The 26,900-nt window shown below is 40.6% G+C and overlaps 1 protein-coding gene across 3 annotated transcripts in view; it reads right to left on the bottom strand.

Annotated features, from left to right (window-relative positions):
• The window catches only part of cdk6 (cyclin dependent kinase 6), a 29,071-nt gene extending 2,728 nt beyond the window's left edge, over nucleotides 1-26,343 (bottom strand). The window contains exons 1-5 of one of the 3 annotated variants that reach the window (XM_079485101.1): nucleotides 26,006-26,343; nucleotides 24,657-24,983; nucleotides 21,683-21,818; nucleotides 15,861-16,028; nucleotides 3,682-3,791 (exon numbers count right to left, since the gene is read on the bottom strand). In XM_079485101.1, the coding sequence (XP_079341227.1) occupies nucleotides 3,682-3,791; nucleotides 15,861-16,028; nucleotides 21,683-21,818; nucleotides 24,657-24,880 (638 nt within the window). In that variant the 5' untranslated portion in view covers nucleotides 24,881-24,983; nucleotides 26,006-26,343. Of the gene's footprint in view, nucleotides 1-3,681; nucleotides 3,792-15,860; nucleotides 16,029-21,682; nucleotides 21,819-24,656 lie in introns of all 3 variants that reach the window. The other 2 variants (XM_079485099.1, XM_079485100.1) reach the window with 2 other exon arrangements.
• Nucleotides 26,344-26,900: the final 557 nt, after the last annotated feature.

Raw genomic sequence — 26,900 nt, forward strand, 5'->3', positions numbered from 1 at the left:
ATTATTTCAAAAGCCCTCAGAAGACTTCATTTAAAGATTAGTCCGGACTGTCTGATACTTGACTTTGAATACTTTTCCAGGACCACACGATTACGCTATTCACTAACTTTCAATCAACAGATTGTACAAACGTACGGTTAAGATGCTTAACATTCTTCTCAGGTGACAAGACCTCTCTTCCTTTTTCCTTTGAAGCAGCTTCTTTGGAAATCTGTTGATTTGAAATGTGAAACCCTTAAAGTCAGTCCCGAGCAGTAGCATCAGACAAAAGCCGTTCTATTTTCTAACAGTGTGGGGGGAACTCTCACCGTAAGCGGTGTCATGCCAAAACAAGTATGGCTGAAAATCTCTTCACATTTGGTCTTCCCTTGGGCTACTTGTTAGTCTGAATGAATTAGGGGCATTTTGCACAAGGCAGACATTATGCCGGGCCGAAGGCTTCCTGAGTGAGTGGGCACACGCAGCGCTCAGACCGGGCCAGTACACGCAGTCAAGTCACGCTCCAAGTGCCAGTGTCTCTATCCACATTCCACCCGAGCGACCTCTGGAACGCATCCGCGAGCGTGCCGGTGAAGGTGAGAATAAATGATTTTCAGCTTTGCTTTAATCAACATGAAAGTCTGCTCTGTGAAACAGCGAACGAGGATCTGAAAGTCTTGGCCAGCTGATGGTTCAGAAACCGGAACGCCGGCACACTACTTGTCATAGGCACAGTGGCTGATCTCTACAGCTTCATAGGAATACAAATACGGACTTGCTGAATTTCCACCGAAACTTGTAAGTCAGACGAGGATTAAACCTTTTCCAAGAATCTCGGCGACAAAACAATGAAGTTAAAAAAACACGAGCAGGCTGGCAAGCCTCTCGAATGCCGATGCTTTTATTCCTTTCAGGCCCACGTTACGCAGTCCTTTCCAGGAAAACTGTCCCCTCAACACTTCGACTTTCATCTTGAACAAAGCCATACAATATGTTGTTGGCGGAGGTGCTCCGTGTCTTTATAACTCTCGGCTGAATCTAAAAGCTCTATTACCGGAGTTGGCTCTCATAGTGCAGCGCACTTCTTAAACATCAGAGGGGAAACCTGGTCCCAGGTGCCCTTTAATCTGCAACAGGTGGCCTTTTAAAAAGCCTTCTTAATCACCTGCAGAAGGAGAAAAGAAGGTGTGCTGGTATAACAGCAATGAAAGCCCCCTCAACCCCGCCCCCGACCTTACCCACCCACCCCTGAAGGCATGCCAGCAGAACAGGGCCAGATTAACACTTCACTGTACCCTGGGCAACAATATTCAAGGGCCCCATCATCACAACCATCTGGCAAAATACAGAATAAATTACAGTAATACAGTCAATATACTCAATATTTCAAAAACTTACAGATGTGCAAATGTTCATCGAACTATAAAATGCACCACTGTGTTCTCTTGTCAAGACCACTCAGTCATTATGTTATGAAAACAAAACACACAGGCATCAGTATAATCTGGCAAAATTGACCCACTACATAGTCACAAAAAATGTATAAGCAACGACCTTTAAAGCATCCAATATTTATTTAACAACACCTACTCCCAACCCAAATGCATAGAATTGATAGAGCCATCACATAGGAAGTTCACAGACAAGAGACAAACAAAAATCCATAGAATCCATCTCCTAGAATCAAGTAGCATTTTGGTCCTCAGCTCATTTTAAACAGAAATTACCCTGTCACCTCAGTATTCAATAGGACTATCAAGTTATAGCGCAATATAAACATTTTGAAAATTTTGAAACACTCGACGAGTGGTTCAGATGGCGGTTAGACTCGAGACCCATCACCGCTTCCCTCAATGATCGCACTCGCAGCAGAACCTGGGTCGTAGGTTGAAGATGCTGCTGGGGCTCTTCGCTCTCGGGGCTGTGAACATTAGCTAGAGCCGGCAGTGAAGAAATTATCTGGCTAGCTGAGCTGTCCTCTTTGACGGATGGTGCCTTAGCAGACTAGTTCCTAACATTTACTAGCGTAAAGAAATTGCCTATTTTCGGTTTATATTTTATTCCTGATATCCTTCTCCCTTTCAAATTTCCGATTAGCACTCCCACTTAGCTACTCCGTTTTTGCATTTTTTTTTAGTTGTGTTGTGTTGTAGCGCTTGCCGTCACGCGACCGGCTCAGTGCACGTTGATTGGTGTTACGGCCCGCGGGGCCCTTTAGAGGTCGGGGGCCCCTGGGCAATTGCCCATATGGTTAATCCGGCCCTGCAGCAGAATGAACAATTGGGACACTTTCGATATTAAATTTGACAAGGTACATTGACAGGGTACGTAATGACAAAACTTGTACATTTACAATTGAATGTTCGACTTCTAAGATTTGGCTTTAAATTTCCCTTTAAATCTCCCATCAGTTATATCCTGCTGAAGTATTGGATTATGGTGTTAGGCATGAGTCAGCTAATGTTATCTGCTGGTGTTGTAAAGCAAACACTATCAGTGGACGCCGCCGAAACGGGTGGACAGGTGCGACCATTAGAACGTGAAACACAGGATGTGTTTGTATCAGCGCTTTCCATTACAACTCTACTGCTTCGTCCAAATGTGTGCTATACGTCAGGAGAGGGAAAAAGCAGGCCACGTGACACAGCATATCAGCACGTTTAGGGCAAGATAGGGTGCAATGCACATTTACACCTTAAATAGCCTACAGTACAGTGCAGTATTTGTAATGCATTTTGAATAAAATATTTTCTGATGATCATGGTTGGATTTCTCGCGTTTACACCCGACTAACATACCGTTGTTTTGCTTTAACCTATCTACACGCTGAAATAGAATAAATAACAAAATTGCAGAATAGTCAATCTGACTACATAACACAAAAAGAATAAAATAATAATACATAATAAAAAATATTTGCGAAACCCTTTAGCAGTCAAAGTTTTTAGGAACAAACATTTATCAACCTTTGTTGGCCTCCTTCCTTTTTGAGATACTTAATGAAAATCCATAAATCATTTCTGATGCGATACGTGCTACTGAAGTCCAACTGAAGCCACAAAGAAACAGCCGTTTACGTCTAAAACGGTTAAAACCTGCTGTCACTGGATTGAGCAGTTTAATAAATGTGTTGAGGCGAGCAGTTGGAAAGATTCGTTGAACCGCACACAGATGAACGGATCACTCCAAGACTGCTGTTCCCTGTCGCAACCACAGTGACGCTAACAATTTTCATGTTACTAGTAACACCTACCACCTAAGTGACAAAACCATTTCATTCCGAATTTTACATTTTCTTATAAAAATAATGTTTGATTTTACATTACATAAAAAATTCGTTAGACAGCAAACGGTACAATTACTGCAAATGACGAATACGACATTCTGTATTCTACGATTATAAGAAACAGTATAATTTAGATAATTGCATTTAAGTAGTTTAAATATTGTAATCGAGGTTTTTCAGTTAGTGAATATTATCTGGCGAACCACTTTGTGACTATATTTCAATAGCAAGCGTCTCGTCACTTTTCGGTTAAACGTACAATGACAGTCACATGACGCCACATCCACACCATCTGTGTTTGTTTTCCAAAGCGTCGTCCCCCTGAATCCTGTCTCACATAACTTATTTTGCTAGTCTGGCCTTATTAGCGAGTAGCGACTGACTCTGGATGTGACAGTTTTGTGAAGCAAACCTACCGTCGTCGGAACATCTCTGCAAAGATACAGCCGACACTCCACAGATCTACGGGGGTAGCATAGCTGGACTGAAGCAGCACCTCTGGAGCACGATACCACAACGTGACAACCTGCACACATACAAAACAAAAAAAAAACACAATTAGATATGTTAAAAAACAGTCCCCCTTCATTCAGAATTCATGGAAATAGGTGCAAACTGTCCGAAATTCACTCTTGTCTACATACGCAAGGACAATTCGACATTGCAGTTTATTTAAATTGGAACTGGTATCACCCATCGGAATTACATAAGCATGAAATCACAGCTGGCAATTGTGATCCTCCTCTCGATTTCTACAGCTCTCTGTAACTCCGAACAGACTATACTGACCAATCGAAAGCAGGATGACAGCATTGGCGAACGCCTCTTACAGGCTGCAGGAGTCTAAATCTCTGTATGCAGGAGACTGTTGTTAACAGCTACAGTAGGGAGAGCCTCCAGACAAAACCCAATGACCCTGCTCCAGGGTGGACCGTTTCCAGGTGCTTTCCCTGCTCGGCCTTCTCTCCCTTTCTCTCTTCCCAATAGGCGCAGGGCCCAGAAACCCCCGCGCTTATCAGCCAAATCAGTCAGGCTTGTGTTTGTAAGCAAAGCCTGGAGAGTTCATCAGTGACTTATCCTTAAACTCAAGACGTTCAATGGTATGGCAGAGGACCGGAAGGATGTCCAATGGAGGGTTGACACGAACATGGGAAGCACAGTGAATACAATGTAAACTGTTGTTCTGTTACGCAAATTATTTATATAAAGTTACATGAATAAAGTGTGTTAGATAGTTAAAAGCCCAAATTAAAATGTGACTTCATCCTCATATCCAAATCTTCTAATACTGACGTGTTCCACGTGGTGTCGAATATGTAAAGCATCCGGATGTGGAATAATGGTCCTGCTGTGTATAAAAATAGGTTTCACATTTGCGTACAGCTTGCATATACTCATAAGTAGCTACATATATTCATACATAGTCTATTTTTAGTGAGGGGACCGCATGTGCTGTGTTGACACATTCTCATTTGAGTCTTCCTGGTTTAGTGGAAATGGGGAGGAAGTTAAAGGTGAAATAAAAGGATGAAACATTTTGGCCTCTTCGTTGCCATGTGACCACAGATAAAAGCACATGACACTCTAAAATAAGACTCCTGTGGCACGTGAACTTGACTTCATATGTAAAAAGTCCTTTAAAACACTTCAACCCTGTAATGTTCCAGATCCGAGACACAGTGACTACATTTCAGTTTTACTCAGACTACTTTGACGTTTACGTAGGTAAACGTCTCATTTGAATGCCACCTTGAATACTTCTAAAAGCCCGTTCTGATTCGCTATAAACTGTTACAAAGTGAACAAGCATTTCACAATACAGTCATGACTTCAACATGATTTCCAATCCAAACATTCTAGTCCAGCTGAGCATGTTAACAGAAAAGAAACAAACCCTGGGCTGTTGTCTTATCTAAACCTACCCGACCAAAGTAGAAAAAAAAAGCACGCTACATGACTTCTAGGAAGAACCACACACCACCACTGCTAACTGATGTTAAAGCTGAAGTATATCCGTTTGTTTGACAGTGTTAATAAAAAGCTACACCACAAACATACACACATACGCTAGTTCATACAGCATCTCATTTGTAAAAGCTAGTGAATGTTAAGTTGAACAGCAGATTTCAAATCGGCATGTTTTACTCATGATGGATTACTGCAGCGAGGTGCTTGCTGACATCACAGAGGGGGAGACTTAAAAAAGCGCTTCGGAAATGTCAGAACGCACGTCATGGCCTAGGTTTTCCTCGTTGTTCGTCGACCGTGATACAAAAGATGGCAATGGCCTCTTGAAGATTTACCCACAGAGTTCCTCTGTGAAACGACACATGCCACAGTTTGCATCACTTAACCAATGGTAGCGCACAATGCAGCGTGTGCTCACGGCATGTGGCCTCACATTAAACAAAACACATGCCGGGTCCTATGACTCACGCAGCACACAGCTGCCTTTGATGTATAAAAATAGTTATAATATTATCATTTTATTATAGTAAATCTTAATTTAGCATCGCTTTAATTGAAATTCTTAACGGATTTCAGAATGTAATTAAAAATTTCCCTAATACTTTAATTTACATGCAGAAGTACAATGAGTGCACAACTAACATGGTTGAAGGCTCTAGAAATGAACTTTAAAATCATTATCTCAATCTCTGACTAGGTTTCTGTAATAGTTTCTTTAGACCAGTAAGTACAGTTGATGTATTTTAAGATGGAGAAAAAAAAAACGCACTTTAAGGGACAGTTCACCCAAAAATAAGAATTTGTTTACTCAGTTTCAAAATCTGTACACATTTTATTGTTGCACTGATCACAAAAGAAGATTTTTGTAAGAGTGTTAGTAACCAAACAGTTCTGGGGCACTATTGACTACTATAGTAGGGAACTGAACTATGTTGGTCATCGGTTGCCCAGAACAGCTTGGTTTTTCACATTCTTCAAAATATCTTCTTTTGTGTTTAAAAGAACTTTTTCAGATTTAAAGGAACTTGCGAGTGAGTGAATACATTTTTTGGGTGAACTGTCCCCGTCATTCATAAAGAACTGCACAGTATGTTAAATAGTTGCCAAAAATTTCTAAAGGAAGACATCTTTGGGAAAACCTAGGCATTAATGGGTAAACATTTAATCTGTAAAGTTTGGATACTCTTAATTCCTATTCCACTGCATATAAAAGTTGCTTTCAAAATGGTATAAAGTATATGAAGGAAACAAATGCAAGTATGTACACTTTAGTTAGCAAGCTAACATTTACGTTCTCCCTTACTAGGTTTCTAACAATCGCTGTGGTTAAGAGACAGCCCTGAGGTTTTTCTGAAACTGGCCGCTAATAAAAGGGTCAGATAAAGCAGCTCAGGCCGACTCCAGATTTAAAGCAAGCATTCTGTGCATTCCTATCCAGTGACTCGGTGAGACCGTGTGGGCCCACTCAGCACGAGGGAAACGAAACAGTTCTGCAGCTTTTCTCACCACCGCCAACTGAGCGTATCTACACCAGCCCTGCAGCTTGACTCCAGCACAGGGCCACCCTGCACTTCTTCTTACCCCACCTAATGTACTCAAGCCCCAAAACCCCTCCTTTAGATTTACCCCAATAGAATTAAAACAACAGATAAACAATGTGATTCAGAATGAGCCTGGCTGATGGACTTGGCTGGGAGCCTCTGTTTACATTGTCTCTCTCAAAGGAAGCGAAGGATGAAAGGCCTCTTCAACACAAGACGTTCATCCGCATTCTTTCTGACGCCCCTGGACCCTTTTAAAGGGGCAAGGCTGCTAACTTGGCAGCTAACCTTACTCAGTTGGAAATAGATCAGCAAGTGATATCATTAGCTAGCTGTTGAAAGGCCTACGTAGTCTGGACGGACTGTTTTTTTTTTCGTCCTGCTCCCGCTAAATTTTATTTCGCACCCACCCGCTCCCACTGAAAATTCACTCTGTGTTCACTCACTATCTGCTAAGAATGATTTTAGTCCCAACCCGACAGATCTCGCTAAGTTTGAATCACATTTCCAGATCTCACATTTTAATTTCTCCATTAAAAATATAAAGTACTCTACACAAAAACATGAATACACTGGAACTCATTTGGTATCTAGTGTGTCTTGACCATTAGCTTTATTAGCATCCACATAAACATCTTTAAAATCCTTATGGGACATCGGACCAAAAATGTTGATGATTCATCTCACACTGACAGATTTTACCCCATGAAATCCTTTCAAGAATGAGAAAGCCCCAATCCCCCTGATACCACCAACTGTACCTGTCAAGCGACTTAACTGTGTCTTCAAAAAGCGCCATTCGGGTCTTTTGCACCATTTCATAGCTGTTTATTTGCCTGCGTTTCACCCATAGTGCACAACCAACCAAAATAATGACCAAACAGCTACATGAGAAATCTATCTGTAATAAATCCCCCATTTAAACACTCACGGTTGGATGCAAAAACAGGTTCTTCTTGCGCGACTGTTTTCTGCTCTTGCACACTACGACCGTACATCACAAACCTCCCTCCTTACCTCCCGCCATGTTGTCTTGGGACTAGCCATTCTTTGCCTCCCGGTGTGGTAAACACTATTATTGTGAAGCCAAAGAGTCGTTCTCGGTTTTCCCCTCACTCATTTAAAATGGCAACAATACCACCAGGTTTGACCAAGATTGGAGAAACAGATAAATGAAAGCACAAGCAGCATGCATAAACTGTATACAGTAAAGAAAAACCCTCCACAACTGTTGCCAAAGTATGCAGAGCTTACAGGAATGCTGTGTGGGGCCCTCTCGGAGCGAACAAAGAAAGCACAGTCAGACTCTTTTCCCCAGCGCTACCACATCCGCACATCATTAGTTGGAAAATTCCTGATATATGCTGTAATTTTTTTACGCTTTGGTACAGGCAAGCCTTTAATATCCAGATGCCATTGAATCCTGCAACGCATCCCCCCCTCAATTCGCTCTTCTTCCCGATTGGCTCGCAGCCAACGCCCTGTCAACAAATAATGCCGACAAGGTCCGGGAGCAAGGGTTCAAAACTCTCAGTGGACAGCTAGCAAAAGAGGTCACACAGGAAATACCAAATAAGACGCTCCCCGTACATTGTGCTACGGCACTCTTTGTGTGCCTGTTGGTGTTTAGAAGCCCCCCCCCTTTTCCGCTGGAGTTAGAGCATACAAGGCGGTTTATCCCCCCTCCTATTTGCCTTTTGGAATACCGGGGGAGATATCTAAACATTCCCAGAGTGTGCCGCACGTGCTCTCCTGCGTGCCATGTTTTCCTTTTTCCAGACAAGCCGCTGCCTCTCGGTCTATCCAAAGCACAAGCACATTGTCTGGCAGCGAAAGCCGCTGCGCTCAGCTCGGAGGAAGAGTCGGTGAAAGTTTAGCTGAAACTGAACTTTTTTCATGATTAATATTTATGATTCGAACATGTCTTTGCTTCGAAAAAAAACTATTTGATCAACCCAGGTGCACTTCAATACAAATACTGACTTTTCATTTCATTCTGATCAACATAGAACATCTATTGATTCAGTTCGTTCTTTGAGTAAGTCTAGCTCGTTTCAAACCAAGGGGAAAAACAGGTATAGCATTTACTGTATCTCATGCAAACCTGTGACCTCTTGTAAAGAGAGAGACTTGGGGTCAGGCCAAGTAATGTGATCCGCGAGCGTCTGACTGGAATATACCACCTTTTTGTTGTCATGACACCCAACAAACATTTCAGAAACAGCTTCATTATTTAACCAACAGCTGGAAGTTGCAAACTGAGAGAAAGACATCCGTCTGACTTCCGTTAAAAAGTCTGTTCTGGGTATCATTCATACTCCAGCCTCTTAAATATAACCAGCTACACGCCGTTTCAAGTGTGAGACTCTGATTTGACAAGCAATGCGGTGACCGTTGGTTTGGTTTTGCGCTGGACAGTGTAGCCCAGCTCAAAATGGAAATCCCATTAAGCAGACTCATTTCGTGAAAGGGGGCTGAATAATTTCTGCTGTCGAACAATGAGTCATTTCCCCTGCCCACACGTGTATTGAAATAACTGCGAGCTGATTTTGGGATGCCTAAATTCATTTTCACAGTCAGAGCAGGGACTTTTAGACATGAAAGGCCGCCCGTGTGCCACTTTCTATTCATGCTCGCATCGCGGTGATTATCAACAGCCTGCGCTCAACGCCGAGTAACAGGCGCTGACCAGGCATACTAAATGAGAGGGGCAGATGGAAAGACCGTTAATTGCATTATCAGTTTGTGTGCCAAGCTGTTCAGATGGCCAAATAATAGCCTCATGTCATTCATGTGCCAGCATAAGTAGCTACCAGCCATGATCATTACAGTTTTTGCAAAAGGATTAAATAGCTCGCTGAATATTTGGGTCAAGTTGATTAAACGTGTTAATGTGGTTATTAAAGATTCTTTTTTTTATTGGACGGCATGAAACAATGTTTTTCTTCCAAAATATGATGTTTGTCGCTAGAACTTTGTAAATGGTAAACAAAATTGTGGCAGTTTAGATTCTTTGTTAAGGCAATCAAAACGCTTCAATGTACTTTTTCTTGCATATTTGTAGGGCAGCGAATGACAGATTCACAAATACAGTTTATGGTCAAGACAAGCAATGCATTAAAGTGATCGTTCACACAAAAATGTCATCATTTGCTCACCTGAATGACTTTCTTTCTTCTGAAGAACACAAATGAAGATATTTTGAAGAGCGTTGGTAAGCAAACAAAGATGGTACTTATTCACTTCTATTGTTTGGACATAAAACCACTGCAAGTCAACGTGACCGGCATTGTTCGGTTACCAACACTCTTCAAAATATCTTCTTATATGCATGACATAATTTTCATTTTTGGATGACATCACTTTAATATACCAGTATGCTGTGCTCCAAAACCTTTCAGATGTCAGATTTGTAGTCCATGCACAACAAGTCCAGACCCAACACTATCTGCATCATATCTGAACTATATCACATCACACGTCCACTGAAACCTGATCAGCAACGAATGCTGGGATGGTTTGGGTTAGAGGACGACAGCTTGGCAAGCTACGGTCGCTAGGTGATGCAAACATAAGGGATTCATTCTTCCATCTGAGGGGAAGGAAGTGACAGGGCCCACAAGACTCCCCCATCACAGACTGTTATGAAGTTTGCGGTATGCAGAAAACGGTTGCAGTAAAAGAGGGATTCTTTTTTATCTCGGCATAACTCGAGCCACGTCTACCGCTACAGCATATCTACCCAACCCCACTGAAAGCAGTCTGGTGGAATCTCATGATGCACATCTGAAAGATACAATTCACAGATGGAGTCTTCTTTTAAAGGGACCCCAGAATAGAAGTCTGTCCTCACTCATGCGTTTCAAACCCTGTATAGGACCATTTCACAGAACACAAAAGATGATATTTTGAGGTATGTCTCTGCGGTTTGTGTCCATACAATAGAAGTCATGGGGTTCAGTCAATGGGGTTCAGTGTTGTTTGGTTACCAAGGTTTCCGAAAAATCTTCTTTTGTGTTCTGCAGACTTGAAATGAAAGATGATGAGTTAAACATTTTATGTAAACTATCCCTTAAACTCTGGTAAAAATGTGTTTAAATATTTAAGACAATAAAATATCCTTGTATTTCTGGTCTCTTTGTACAATGCAAACAGGTTTGGAAATCATGAATCTACTGATATGCCACTTCTCTGAGGTTCTCCAGTATGTTTTAGTCATCTATTAAAAGAGGCATAAATTGCACAATAATAGCCAGATAAAAGATTTAAGGCATTCACCTGCGGTTTCTTAAATCCAATTTCATGAGCAATGAGGTGCACGTGATGTTTGCTTGAGCAAGGCCCTATCGCTTTCATGGGACAATCCCAGCTGCCTTCATTCCTACATAGACTCCATTAGGTATGAATCAGGAAACCACAACCAATTTCAACTTCAGAGCATTTACCATTGCCATTACATTGTGTCGACATCCACATCAACTGTAGACATGTTGTGCTTCATACAGCATCTCTCAGAGCTGAGACAACTTCCCCATGGCTTTTCGTGAGTTAAGCTAAAAGGCAGCAAATGCACCCAAAAAGGGAAAAAGAAGAACAAGAACATTGTGTTTTGTATTCTTGGCCTGCAGCTTTCGGCTGTCAATCAAAAGTTGACAAAAGCCACCGGGAGACATTCTAGCTATCAACAATGCTACGGACCCACGAGATTTGTAGGGTCAGGCTAATCTCAACCTCTTGTAGCACCCGATGGGTGGTCCATCAGTTCTCTGTCATTCGGTTTCTTTCTCATCTACAGGGTGGGGATTTGAGCTTTGCAGTCAGCAATTAAACAGTATGATGTGTTCGTCCAGAGCAATTCCTCTCGTTTTATGTGCAGTTGCTGCTCTTTAAAATTCCAATAATGTTTTAATGTGTGGTCCCAATAATGACCCTATTGTCATTTCAAACCTTTATGACTTTCTTACTTGCGCAGAACACAAAAGAAGATATTTAAAAAAAGCTGTCAACCGAACAGTACTGGACCCCATTCACTTCTATTGTAAATGATGACAGAATTTTTACTTTTGCGCAAAAATCATGGATTTATGCTTGCATTCACATGCTCTCGGAATAACTGGAAATATGAGTTTCCGAGGAACAAATTGCACATGAATGCCCTCTGATGTCGCGTTTTTCCACTGGGAAGTTTGGAAATAATTTTGATTCCCGAGATGGGCGGGCCTTAAACTTAAACATGGCGGATGGGAGAAGAGTTTCAGCTGTGACAGATCCGATTTATAAATTTTTCCACAACAGCATCTTTGCTTTTAAAGGAGTACATATACGTATAACCATTTGAAGCATACTATATGTTTTATTCACTGCAATGCATGAATTTAACCAATACACCAGAATAGTCATCAAGCTGACTAGTAAAACTATACAGTAGGATATACGGTTGAAGACTATTTACATTTAGGCATTTGGCAGTTTCTTTTATCGAAAGCAATCTACATTGTATTATCCTATACATGTGTTTCTTAGTATGTGCAATCCCCTGGGATCGAACCCACGACCTTGGCGTTGTTAGCACCATGCTCTCACCACTGAGCTACAGGAAAGCATGAATCTGGCGTCCTCCATTGTTTCCGACAACAAAGCACTTGAACACAACCAGCCAGGAATCGTGACATCAGAAGTGGGAACTATCAAATTTGCGATAGCACGTGAAGGCAGCCTTAATCCCTGAGAAAAGCATTGGAAATGTATATAAATATCTTTGGATAAACGCAACTGCCAAATGCTTAAATATGAACATGCAAACTTGAGAACTGTACTTCTGACCGAAACTCCCCCAAAAAGGGATATTCCTTTTTGCTTTATGCAAAACAGACATGAAAGACTTTACTCAAACCTGATGCCTGTTTCAGTCTCCGTGTCAGAACGGTAGTTTGTTATTAATCACTGTAATTGGTGGGCAGTTATGACTCGGCTGCCGTTTGGTTCATTCAGCACTTCTGCGAATGAAGTCCTCTGAGGCGGAGTTCATCTCCTGTAGCTAGCGTTATGTGTTGTCACAGAATGTGGCCGAAAGCTATAACAGCATATCTACAAGTGACTGTTTTTGCATACACAATAACGACATTCCTCTAACTGCCAAAAGAGAGGAAATGTTTTTTTTAGCTGCTTGCAGGGCGGGTGATAGGGGGATTCCAAGTAGAGGAAAATTAATCAGGAGAGCCGCAGTGCTCAAGTTCACTGTAATCATATCAAAGACAATTAAGATTCGACGTGTGGCTAAACATCCCATATTTTACTACTTTTGTTGACCTACAGTATCCACAGATTCAAACTACAAAAAGCGTGTTAATAAAAAAGATTTCATTCATGTGATTGATGAAAATTTGTAATTTGCAATTACAAATGTGACAAGACAAGAGACGGTTGCGGAGCCCTTTTCAGCGTTTTATTAGGGATACTATTTTGAATACATTTTGTGCACATTGTGAATTCATTAAATGCAAGTAAATTCACTTCATTAAATTATTCACAGACCTTCACTACAACATGGGAAACTCTGTTTATAGATTGTGTTAAGCCTATAAAAAGGTAAAAAACTATTTTTTCTTATTTAACAATACATTCTAATAGACAAACGCTTTATTTATTTACTAGTGTCTTTATTTCTTATTTTCCTTTAGTTTTTCTCCCAATTGTCTACAACCTATATAATAAGTCCAGGTCTGGTCTTTGCTCAAAATTTAAAGGGACAGTTCACGTCAAATTCATTGAAAGTAATGAAATTATGTTATTAAATGTTATGACAACCACAATATTTCAAATGCAAGGCGTTTTGTGCTTTTTTTACCATTTTCCGCTATCCTATACCTCCTTCCTTCAGTTACCCAGCCCCCCAAGGGCCAAAAATCTCACTCCAAGCTGAACTGAAAAGTTAGCAGCCCTTTCTTATCTATCACACTTTCTTTCTCGGTATGCCCAGGGTGGGGTTGTTTTCGAATGGTAGATTCCCAGGTGATGTTGCAGAGACTCTGTGATCTAACGACTTAACAGCCTGCAGTCTCTTTATTAAAGAACTGAAACATCTTCTGCACAGCGACTACAACCGCTGAAACCACAGGAGGCTCTGGCACTCATTCAGAATCTGCAGAGGCAGAATGAGTCTGTGAAAAAACAGGGTTAATGTAGCAAGCTCTCGCTCTCTCTTCTGCATGCGATACGGGCCATGCTTACAGCTAAAATTAGATGCGAGTAATTCAATATGTGCTATAAAAATCTTGACCAATGTTCAGGGTTATTTTTTAAGGAGCAACATCTTTCTATGGGGTTCATTCAGTCAATTGGTACACAAATATATAGTACAGAGACAGGTGCTTAGAGGAGAACTATAATTGTGTATATATGTTATACATAGAGTATATACAGCCGTGGAAAATAAATAAGAGATCATTGCAAATTTTCTAGATGTATTGTGGCCAGTCGAGTTTCTGTTGAATATCAACAAACTCAAACCTCAGGAATGACTAAGTCATCCAAGCAATAAGAAAGACTGACAGCATGACAAAACACATGAAAACTGATGAAAATTGAGGTCATCACATAATATTGATTTTTAAACGTTTCCTAAATATGTGTACAAATAGTACTGTATTGCTTAAAAGTAAATATGAACTTGTTTTCTTTGAAGTATTTATATCTCTTATTTTGACCTGTTTCTTCAGTTTTTATGTTCTGCAAATAAACGCAAATAGAAAGAATATTTTTTATTTACAATTTCTGAGAATTACTAATAGTAGATCAAATAATGAAACCAAAATGATAATGCTACCCAAACACATACCTATAAATACTGTAGTTCATTCAGAAAAACTGAAATATATTTAAAGCGGTCTCTTAATTTGTGTGTTATATTCTGGGATTTTTGAAGGCCAACCCAGAAGTTAAAAAAAACCTGCAAATTGGCTCTTAAACGTTCACTTGCATGTTTTTCTAGATAGATAGATACAAATTAATACAAAATGTATGAGTCTTAGTACCTAAATACAATAGCAAAGAGTAAAATGCTAACATGAGACTATAAAGACATAAACACCACAATCGCTCGACTTCCACCTCCAAAACTTTTCTCCTAATAAGTAAGTACTCCGTGAATGACTCCCCTTTGATGTTTTTTGTGCCCATGTTGCATGAATTATATGATTATTTGTGATGACGTTCAACCCCCCCCACCCCCGATGTCTGCAGTCGCATTAAGCAACTTGTCAGCACCCACCGTAGAAAATATCTACAGCGTTTGCTTAGAACAGACAAGCTTTTTATAGCAAATATATTTCAGTCTGCATGAAGTGACAGAGGCACGTGGTCACCCATGCGTACTTATTCTAGTTTCCCCATTTTGTCTACATTTTTAAACATTTGCTAAACTCACCGAGTCTACACAGTTATGTAAAACGCATGCAAAATATTTTTAAGCCTAAAAGTACAGAAGAGGACACTATGCAAATGTTTACGGGGAAAAGGATCTACAAGGAAAGAACAGACACAGTGTCCGTTCAAAGGCTACATGTTATCTTGTGACATCAGAGCTCTCCTCAAGAGAATGTGACTTCAAACGCTGGCAGGAGTGAATTGATGAGTCTCAATCGGCCCATCCATTTCATCCCAGCATAAAGCACTTTGTGAGGCCAGAGACACAGAACAGCCTCTGGTGGTTTCCCTTTACACATTATGCGATTGCTTTCAGGCACATGTCTGATAGGTGGACTTTCAGTGTTACCACATCTGGTTGGAGCCTGACCAGATTCATTTTTCGGGGGGGGGTTTGTCTGTATAATTGGATGTCACACTCCAAAACTTCCAGAGGGCCATCAAATGAAAAAAAGGAAAGATCTGTACTGTATTATACAAGACTAACTGAGAAATCGTTGTTGTGCGTCATTTGAGTGAAAGGATTAAATGTGAAAATCAAAAAAGACGACATATTAACAAAATAAGAAAATCTAAGCGATATCACAAGGCAATGACAAAATGTCTATGTCCGAGGTGTTCGTTGCGTTTCAATTTTAGGCGAGAGCAACACAGTCACTTACCACAGAAGTAAGAGCCATCTGAAAGCTGTAGATGCGTGCCAGGCCAAAATCAGCCAGCTTGATCTGTCCTCCACTGGTGACTAGAATGTTCTGAGGTTTAAGATCTCGGTGAACCACACGGTGGGAGTGAAGAAAATCCAGACCCTGCAGCAGCTGGTACATCATATCCTGCCAAAACAAGACCAGAAGACCTTAGCCATCACAACTACATAATCCCAAAATACATTCATAATATACCTAAAGTGGAAAAAGCAGATGGGACAGTATTGATATCAAGGAGAGCGATTAGGATGGATCATGCAATATCTCAAATATATATTTGTAACACAGATTATGGTCATATGAGATGAGCTATAGTGTGACAGAGCAGACAAGCTGCTGTAAGGTTTGATTCCTATAGGCCTCCGCTTCCCTGCAGCTGTCTCGGGATCACGGCTAATTGTGAATTGACTTGTTCGCTCTACATCCCCCCCAAAAAATCAGACCATCTAATACAAAAAGACAAAGAGATAGCGGGGAAAAACAGAGTGGCCTAACTTCCATTTCCTCTGGTAGAAATGGCAGAGATACACAAGAGAAAAGCTGAGGAAGTCTGACTCACTAATACAATCTGTTCCAAAACATTATGAGCTGAGCTCCCTGTGAAGGCTTAATTCTAAAAGCATCTTCGGCAACTAAACCGTGACACATAAGGTTAAGAAGTTAACATATTTAAATTTGCACCGAAAGACTTTTGGCAGATCGCTAAAAATAAGATCCGTGATTAACAAATGTTTATGATGTTTACATGTTTTGTCTATCAAGATAATACTTACAAATTAACACAACATTTGTTGTGTTAGCCTAAATATAAACGCCATTAGTAAAACGTTAACATGAGGCCATAAACAGACTATGTGCCTACTACAGTCGTTGGATATTAACACCACCACTACCAAGCCTCCGAAAACGCTTTCAAACTTTATTAAAAGTCCGGTGTGTAATTTTTGGGATGATCTATCGATAAAAAGGCAATATAAAATACATAGCAATGCCTTCAGAGGTGTATAAAGACCTTACACAATGAAGCGTAAATGTTTTTATAACTTCAGAATGAGCTATTTCTATTTACATACACCGCGGGTCCTCTTTCATGTAATTCGCCATGTTATGTTAGCCATCGAAGTGTTTCGGAAGGGAGGAGGAGGGGTGAGCGGTTGGTTGCAATTCTCAACCTAGCCGCTAGATAAAACTGACTGGACCTTTAAAAAAAAGTGTTCCCTGGATTCACGCATTAGATTCATATGCGCGATGGCGTCTAACATCCATGCCAAATAATGTAGCAGGGTAATTTTAGCATCTTTTCAGCAACCACTGAATTACAGATAAAATAAAGTCTAGAGTGTGTTATAACTGGTGTGTTTTATAACATAGGTTTAAACATTCAAGTATTTAGAGGTTTTGTAAACCACAGATTTTATTTCAGGCTATTTTCAAAAAACCCATAGACTGAGGGCGCTGGAACCGGAAGTGCTTTAATGCTAAGTCGCATCCAGGGTTTGCGTACAAAAGTCTCTAAAGTACTCTATAGCCACGAAATGCTAAGCAAATTTAAATTATATATATATACACCTTACTTTTTTAAAATTGAAATAAAATTCAAGATTTACATCATCTCATCGACCTAAGATAAGCATTTACAATTTTAAGTTTTAAAATTTTACATTTAAATTCGTAAGTTAAAATGAAAAAGCTGATTTTTTTTACAGTGTAGTGTAAGAATTTAATTAGACCTATTCTGGGTAGTCACCTAAATTCCCAAAATGAACCATGATTCAAAAAAAGGTGAACGGGGTGAGAGAAATTTTTTAAATTGTTATTCTACTTCTGTGTATTGTGTGAAGCAACATAATATATTGCCTCACTAGAAGAAAGGGGAAAGAGACAAACAGCAAGAAAAATAAGTTGAGTCAAAAGTAGGAAGAAGCAGCGAGCAAAAAGCATTTGACTTGTTCCAAAGCAGAGGTATCAAGCAGTGGCAGCCTACCCCTAAAAAAACCTGCTGCCAAGACCTCACAAGTAACATGGATCTGAGCCCGCAGCGCTGTTCATTCACCAACCAGCTGGTGAGTGATTAAAACCGCTGAAACAATGGGGTGCACACTCAAGCAGAAAACTACAAACGGCGCGAGTCGGACCGGGCGAGTGGAAGGGGATGAAGGTCCTGACAATGTGCGCACTAGGGGCCCGCGATGGGGGACGCGTGTGCTCTGGAGGCCTGTGTGCCTTGCAGCCAGCTCAAACAAGGAGCCTTTCTGAAGAGCCATCCAGCCGTGACCTCTCAGATGTGCGGGTCCGGCGTAGCACAGGCGGTTATTCTGGGAGCTCCTAAAAACGGCATCACCCCCTACCAGTTCCCTCTGTCTTGGCCTGAAATGGCTCACGGTCTGCCCACTTTTACTTATGACAACAACGAAGGAGAGGGTGACCCAGGGGTAAACAAACATACATCACCTACTTTTACATAATGTACTACACTCTTATCACATTAGCAATTAATACAATTAATTGGAAAAGCGTAAGAATATACATTTTTCAGACGTTCTGGTGGAACTCCTCCAGTTAACCAATTCTGATATACTGAAGCTGTCACACAATCTCCCATTATGAAAAAAGAAATCATTCAGATTCCACCGGTTGGGTTTCCAAGAGACGTGTCTTTGTTCTAACATGCTATTCATGCAACAGGGCCACCATAATTCACAATCAAAACATTAATGCTTCAAATTAAACCAACAGCGGCGACCTGACATAACCGCTGAGAGGCATTCAAGCCCGAAACAAAAGCAAGATTGGATAGCACCTGTCCTTAAGTACCTCTTCTCGGAAAAAGGAGGACATAAAGCTGAGGAGAAAAAGCGGAAGAAAAAAGAAAACTCCCCAAAAACAGCAGTCAAAACAGAGCTTCCAGAAGGCACCCCCCTTTCTCATGCTAATTCATGAGAGGCAGCCATATTATTTATTGTCCCCGGGCACAATGCAGGACATCTGCCAGTTAGCGTTGGTGTAATTCCTTCCCCATGCTTCATTAGGCTCTCCTTTATTGGCCAGAGACAGGCCTTGAGAAGGCGCGGGCCGAAGGGCCTAGCCGCACTCCCCAACGCAGGCCGGGCCGCTTGATCTCCTTCCAGCTCATTTGATTCCCGGGGCCTCTCTCATCAATTAGCATGCGGTGGGTCTGAAATGGGGCAGGAGTGGGCAGTTTGGGGGCTGAGATGGGGTGGAGTCTGGGACCTCTGCAATCTGGTGTCCTTAGGAGGGTGCTGAATGAGGTTATTGGGCATCTATGGGAGGACCGCACAGAGACCGCAGTCTACATCTGATGTCTGTTATCTGGTTTCCCATAGGGAAGCTCGGTCTGTGTGGCCTGATAGAAAGGAATGTCACTAATGCATATTCAAGAGCGCTTGAGATACACATCTTATTTTCAAAGACTATATTGTGTGCCAAGTTTACTAAAACATTATAAAAGCTTAGCTTAAAATTTAGCAGGATAAAGCGTCTGCCAAATGACTAAATGTAAATGTTATAATAAATTCTGTTATTAAAGGTCCAATGTGTAATTTTTTGGAGGATCTATTGACAGAAATGCAATATAATATACATAACTGAATTTCTTCAGAGCTGTAAAAGACCTTACATAATGAAGCATTATGTTTTTATTACCTTAGACTGAGCTAATTCTATCTATACACAACTTACATGGAATTTTCCATGTTGTTTCTACAGTTGCCCTAAATTTCATATGTTATCTCCTTCGTCAAAGAAGCGAAAACGTGACGATGTCTTAGTCCAGTGTCAGCCACTCTAGAGCTTCGAAAGTGAGCCGTTGGTTGCAATTTGCAACCTCGCTGCTAGATGTCGCATTATTTGTGTTTTCTCAGTGGAACAAAATATGTTAGACAAAACACAGTTTATTGACAGCCTCAGTTCCTAGTCAGTTTCATTACACTATAAACAATGCAGAGTTCTTTTAAACCCATGGTTGGGTCAAAAAAGGACAAACTTAGGAGTTGGGTTACATTAACCCTAAAATGATTTGAAACAACCCAGCATTTAACACTGTGTCTACACCAGACGCGACCGGTGCTGCATCCAGTGTGGACAAAATGTACAATTATAATGGTTTCTAGAGCATTTCTAATGTCTTTTGTTGCGACGCGCTGGTCAAGTCCAGTGTAGACACAGTGTAAGGCTAAGCCAACCACAGGTTAATTTATAACCAAACAGTAACAGGTTTCTTCCTTTTTGACCATGGGTTAAAATAATCAAGCATTTTTTCAGAGTGTATATATTCAACTATACTATTCATCAACATCAATGTTCAAAATGAAAGAAAGAAATGTACATGGGCCAGTTGCATAAACGTAGCCGCTAAATTCTAGTCTCACAGACTAGCAATAAGTTAAGACTAACCAGTCTAACTTTTCACATTACTATTGGACCAATCTACCTTTTTATGTTACTGATTAAAAAAAGTTATGACCAGTCTTGAAGAAAAAAAATTGGATGACTAACTTTTAAGACTAGTCTGAGCCGTTGCAGCTGGCCCCAGGTTTGGACAAGTCAGGTGAACAAATGATTCAGTTTTGAGGGAACTAACTGTTTCCTATATAGTTTACAGATGTAAACTACTAAATTTGATCATCCACATCAATACATTTGTCTACGTATTTGTTATGGAAAAACGTGTGTGGAAAACCTTAATTTAAAAAAAAGTAAATTTTATTTTCTAATTTATAATCTAAAAAGACCATGTGTAAACATTTATTCTCAGATCCCAATCTACTGACACCAACATCTCTCTCTCGACGCACAAAGCTTGCATAGGAAACCCCTTAGGTGTCACTTTTTAAACTTTACAAAACTTTCCTTAGCTTCTAGTTTCTACTTCAATTTGGCATGAGCGACAAAGAGAGAGATCTAGTTTGTTTCAACACTCAATGTAAGATGTCCTAAGGGGAGAAGCGGCGAAATACGATGATTGGATTTGTAAGACTAGCGTGTGGGAAAAAGTCAAAATAGATTATGTGAATGCAGATGATCGGGGGAAAAATCCGACATTTCCGCTCGCCGCTTTTGGAACAACCGTAAGAGGACACTGACCTTGGGTCAGTCAGCAGGATTAATTCTAGCCTAATGAAAATGATATTGAGAACTGAATGATTTATTGGCCCTTAAGAAAACCCCTTGGAGTACACAGGTTTATCTTCAATGAAAGGCTGAGCTACACACACGTTCGCAAACTCTTTGCATGTGCACAAAAGCAGTGAAACAACATTCTGGCCAATCTTGGTGAAAGCCAGAGCTGAATGAAAATAGAGGCCCACAAGCAGCCAGTCCTTTAATTAGAAGCCCATCCACCACATGCACTAGCCATCAAACGGACAGGACTCTGTGATCTGAGTTCCATCCTTCAGCTGCATTCCTACAGGGCTTATTTTTTGCTCGTGTGCCTTGGAGCACAAATAAAAAAACTTCCCTTAACAGCTGTTTTAAGAATATGGAGCATGGGAAAAAGATGGTCGGTGGATGTTAATCTGAAGCAGATCATTTAAAAAATGAATAAAAAGTGTGGCTGTCACTTCATCAATTGCATATTTAAAACAATGTGAAACTTTATTTGAAAGTGAAAGTGTGAAAAAGGTATTGGAATAAAATAAAAAGGGTCCATTTACAAGTTTTGCTACAAGCCATTAGTTTTGGGGCTTAAGACATCAGATTTGCTTTTTTATATAAAAGTGGCTGCAGGCACTGAGATAAGTGTGGTGGTATGGTGGTACCTTTATCGTTTCAGGTGGCACTCCAGGATCAGGTGCTTTCTCCAAATATGTAGTTAAATCTTGGTCCACATGTTCAAAGACCAAAGTAAGTTTGGTTTCCCGATCACTCCTGGAAACTGTGCATACATCAAACAACCTAGAGGAAAGAACAAACCATTTTCATTGCGAGATAACTTTTAAACCTAATTCAATTTTAATGATGTGACTTTATAAAGTCCTCTTCTTCCCAACTCAGTACGTTCAACCACAACTCTCACAACATTAAAAAATGACTTGATCTGTTCTTCTGTTAATACTTGAGAAAAAAAACCTCTCCCATTCTCTTAACAGGTATTGTTCTGGATTTTGTGGAAACTAGTAACTTTTATTAGCACCTATTGTATTATTGCTCCTGTTTGACATATCGCTTTATTGCTCCCTGAACAATCTGTAAATCGCTTTGGATAAACACGTCTGCTAAATGACAATGTAAATGATGCATACATAAATTCATCTCTAAATAGCCTCATGATGCAGGCTGATGCCTAAATGCATACATGTGTGTAAAGCATTACATAACACAAAAGTCAAAGATACATAATCTACCAAAATAATCTCACATGGTAACACTATACAATCGCCTGACATCATAAAGTACATTTCTCCAGGAAAAGCGTTTCCTAGCATCCAGATTGTGCCTCCACAATGATGTCTCTTAACCAACAAAACATATGGCATGAATAATTTTCTCATTATGAGCACTGAGGGGTTGCCCGTACTTTCACAGTGTTCCTAACGCACAGCCCTATAAGATTCTCAGCCCCCAAAATCTCTTAAAGCCAAAGAAGCTAAGACTCCATAAGATGTACTTCCAATTTGTTCCTACGACAACCAACATTACACAGATAAAATGCCAGCAAATTAATTTGTAGCCCAGACCTTGGTCTGTCTTTTCAAAAAGTGTTCCCGAAGACTTTTTAGTGCACAGTGTCGGTACACGATCCGTTCCACCTGCACGATCCGTTCTGAGCAAGCACGCACGCAGGCGATGAAACGTTTGACGGCAGGCGGCACAACTGGCGGCATATTTTTCGTTTTGTAGGCTAACGTTGCACAGTTTAACCGTTCACGGCGAGTCTGTTTTTATGCTCTTAAATGTTGCTTACGTTACCATTACGATGCGTTTATGTGGTTGCCAATCCAAAATAATAGAGTTGTTACATGAACATAGATGATTTTGGTTACTTGTGGAATAAAGTATTTTTATCGACTGCAAATCTTCAGTTTCCTCCAAACTCCATTTTGCGATTCATTGCTGTATCATGTCTATTAACCTTACGGGGTTGTGTCGTTTTTTTAATTAAAATCTGATAATACTATTAACTTTAAATGTAGTAATTTATTAGTACGGGTCTTTATAGGCTAATATATCTATCCATTTAATCTAAATTAGTAAAATAATCCCTTCAATAGCGTTTACAGAAGCAAATAAGGAACATAACACGTATGTCTAACTAGACTATATTCATTTACATGAAGAAAGAACTACAAACTACAAAGTCAGGGGAAACATTACAGTATTTCAAACTCACTTGACAGAACGCAAAGTGAAATGATACGAGGTGGTCAGCAGCGAAGTAAATTGAGTATTGTATTTAATTTAACCGTAAAAAAATATAAAGAAAGTAAAACAAAGCTGCGCAAGCGTGGAACAGATCGTGCAGTGTCGTAAATCATCGCACAACAAAATCATCATTTGCGCATGAGCGGTTTCTACAACGCCATGACGTTTTCTAATACGTAATTACGCGCATGCTCAGAACGGATCGTGCAGGTGGAACGGATCGTGTACTGACACACGGTGCTCTTGTAAAGTACATGGTAAGGTCAGGCCTTGAGAAAGGCCATCCAATGACGTGAGCTCTCATCAACCAAAAGACCTTAATAAGCCAATCAATCTATTAATTTCAAGGGCCCCTCCCTCAGAGACGTAAAATGATATCAAAACAGGATTTTCAACCTACCCGGGGAGCCATTTTGACATTTATAAGCTACCAAGTGACACTGGCAAAACAATGCAAGATGACCTTGATGATTCCAGACACCAACAAAGAATTAAAATGCATCCATTCCGGTGAGAATGATGATTGGCTAGTCAGATATTTACGCATCATTGGTTTCACATCTGTGAAAGGTCAACATTGGCTATCGCTTCAGTTGAAAACGGAATATAACATTTCACAATCTAATTATCAAAACAAAGAGATCTGCATAGATGCATGAGACATTGTCATCCTGTGATAAAGAGAATATTATACTTGGTTGATCTCTTTCACAAGATGTTAACATAGTTTTGTTCTATTATTAGGGCTAGTGGCTTCAATGGTCATACAGATGAAAACTAAAGATCAAAACTGACTTTGGTGAATACCAATATTTTATGTAACAATACTAAATATGGTCACTGTCTAATCTATACCTCAGATGTCCAAATTCACTGTTTTTCAGGATAAATGATTGTTGTCAAATTAGACAAGCACTTTGTCATACTTTTTATTGGTTAGATATTTGCAAAACCCATTGACAAACAAAGAGTGACTAATATTAATGATTCATGACGAAATATGGAGATACAAAGTTTCAGAAGGACAGCAGCGCTATGCCTTTTATAAATTATAGTGTATTAAAATGGTGTGGACAACATGTAATGATAACATCATAGCAAGTGACCTAAAATGTATCCCTTTCATTAATGAACGTAATATATCAGTCAACCGATGTCAATGGAGTAAAAGCCACCTAATGTGACGCTATGTTCAAACTACAGGTTCCTCCATTTGTAATGAGTGTACTTATGGGGAACTACCTAAGAAAGGTCAATGGGGACATGTTGACGTGACAGGAAACACGCACAACTTTAGGAAACACAAAGTTATCGAGCATGCAGATCAGCCAAAATCCTCACCCACACCTCCGCTTCCAACAAACCATTTACCTGACCACATTGGGATGCTCGAACGACTCCAGTTGTCTCAGTACCGCCACCTCGCGTATGGTGGACAGGGGCATTCCCTCTTCCTCCGTCTGGACCCGGACTCTTTTCAGGGCAACGAATCGGCCTCCGTTCTTCAGATCCCGTGCTTTGTAGACCTTTCCGTACGCACCTTCGCCGATCTCAGCCACCGGCTCGTACTGTGGGGTCGCGCTCTCTTTGTCCATTATTTCTCACGGCGATGTACAGCGGGGAATCCCGAAATGTGACGAGCGCGAGGATAGTTCACAAAGGCATTATCGGGAGAGCGGCGCTGGCACGTGCACTTGCCTGTAGATCGCGAGCACAAAAAGGAAGCAGAGGTAAACACGAAAGTGATCATATAAATCTAACCTGTGCATCAAGGACGAACTACACAAAGCGCACGCGATCTTTCCGCGCGTGTAATCAAATGTCAATAAAATCGTATAAAAGAAACATCTGGATTCTCAGGAATCAAGTGGTCGCTTGTCGAACCCGTCGGTTCACGCAGGTAAGTCAGGTCTATGGTAACACGCGATAAACAATCGTTCAACACACGCGCGCGCGTTGCCAATAAAAACATTGAGATTTCGAAATTGTCAAAGATCGTCCCTTCTGCTCTTTGTGCAACACAGCCTCGAGCACGTGGTTGTCTACTGATTTCATTGTTTAACTCCGTGTATCAATAAACGGCGAAACTAAACGACCGCATTTGCTCCCAGGCTCGAGTCACATCCATTAACCACGCGGCTGTATTTAAAACGACGTCGGTTCATTTATTCGCAACCCTCCGAAAGCGCATTCAAAGCCGGAGAAACGCGGACGCGCTTAAAACCCTACAAAGTGAACAAAAGTCGATTTAAGGGTGTCGGCGTAGTTACCCGTTTGATGATATTCCGCCTGGAGAGTCGCGTCATTCATAAAGTTGTGTAAAACGGCGCTCACTTTCCCAGCGTCTACGCGCACATCACAGCAGCGTCCTCGCGACTGGCCACACAGGTAGAGGGATGGTGCACGCGTTAACCCCCATCTCCAGCAGTACCACGCCGCTGCAACGAAACGAAAGCAAGGGATCGTCTCTCTCTCTCTTTCTCTCTGTCTATCTCTCTCAAGACCGAGCAGATAAAACGTGCGCGATTTTCATCGAACCGCAAATAACCGCCCTTCCCTCTCAAGTTTTTCCCATGCAAGTTTATGCGGCGCTCGTGTTTGTGCGCGCTCGGTCTCCTCCTCGCTTTCCCACGCTGGCTGAATGTGCCTTGACCCCCTTCTGAGCAGTTTGACACAGAGCAGGAGCGTTTCCGCATTCCTCGCCGACTACAAAGACTCACCGCCTCTTCTTGCTTTCTCCCTGCCTGCTCGCTCCTTCGCCATTCAGAGCGCTTTCTTGTTTTTGTCCCGGCGTCAGAACGGGATCACCACAGGGGAAGAGAGAGGTTACGTGACGCATGGGCACATTCATTGAAATCATTGATCGTTGTGCATCTAATGACCCGATATCGCCTGATCAATAACTGCAGTTGTAGAATCTAAGTAGGCCTAGATTGAAGTATTGATGGTTTACAAACTGTTCAAATGGTTCACAGGGAAATATTTGGAATGTGGGGTGATAAGCTCTCTGTCATACGGCTCGTGTTCAAGGCCCTAGTCTGTAGTTCAGGGCCAACATATATTTCATGCTGTCCATCCAAGGTTTTTCTTGCTTTTGCTTTTATTGATATATATTGCAATGTCATTGTCTTTTAGACATTAGCAATGTTTTTAACTGTGGTTTTTCAGTGACATGAAAAATTGTAAAATATGTGTGAAATTAAAAATTCCTATACAATTGTATTGTGTTATTTAAAAAGTGCACTGTGGCTTATATGACAAAGGTGAACATTTATCCATGACATTTATTTGTAATATTTTATTAAAAACTTTGAAAAATTCTTATTATGGCCTTTTTATTGCATTTTTTAGGTGGCAGTACAACTTAAATATATTTTGAACAATCCAGTTAAACATTGTTCAAAATATATTTAAGTTGTACTGCCACCTAAAAAATGCAATAAAAAGGCCATAATAACAATTTTTCACATGTTTTAGACATTAATAAATAAAAATAAAAACAATAAAACAGAATTGAATTTACTTTAAATTTGTCAAAAATACAATGTGGCCAATATGACAAAGCTGCTATTCATGCATTCATTTTATCAATTGTTTATATTTTGTAATGAAGGG

This window comes from Barbatula barbatula (assembly GCF_947034865.1).
Source record: "Barbatula barbatula genome assembly, chromosome: 21".
NCBI lineage: Eukaryota > Metazoa > Chordata > Actinopteri > Cypriniformes > Nemacheilidae > Barbatula > Barbatula barbatula.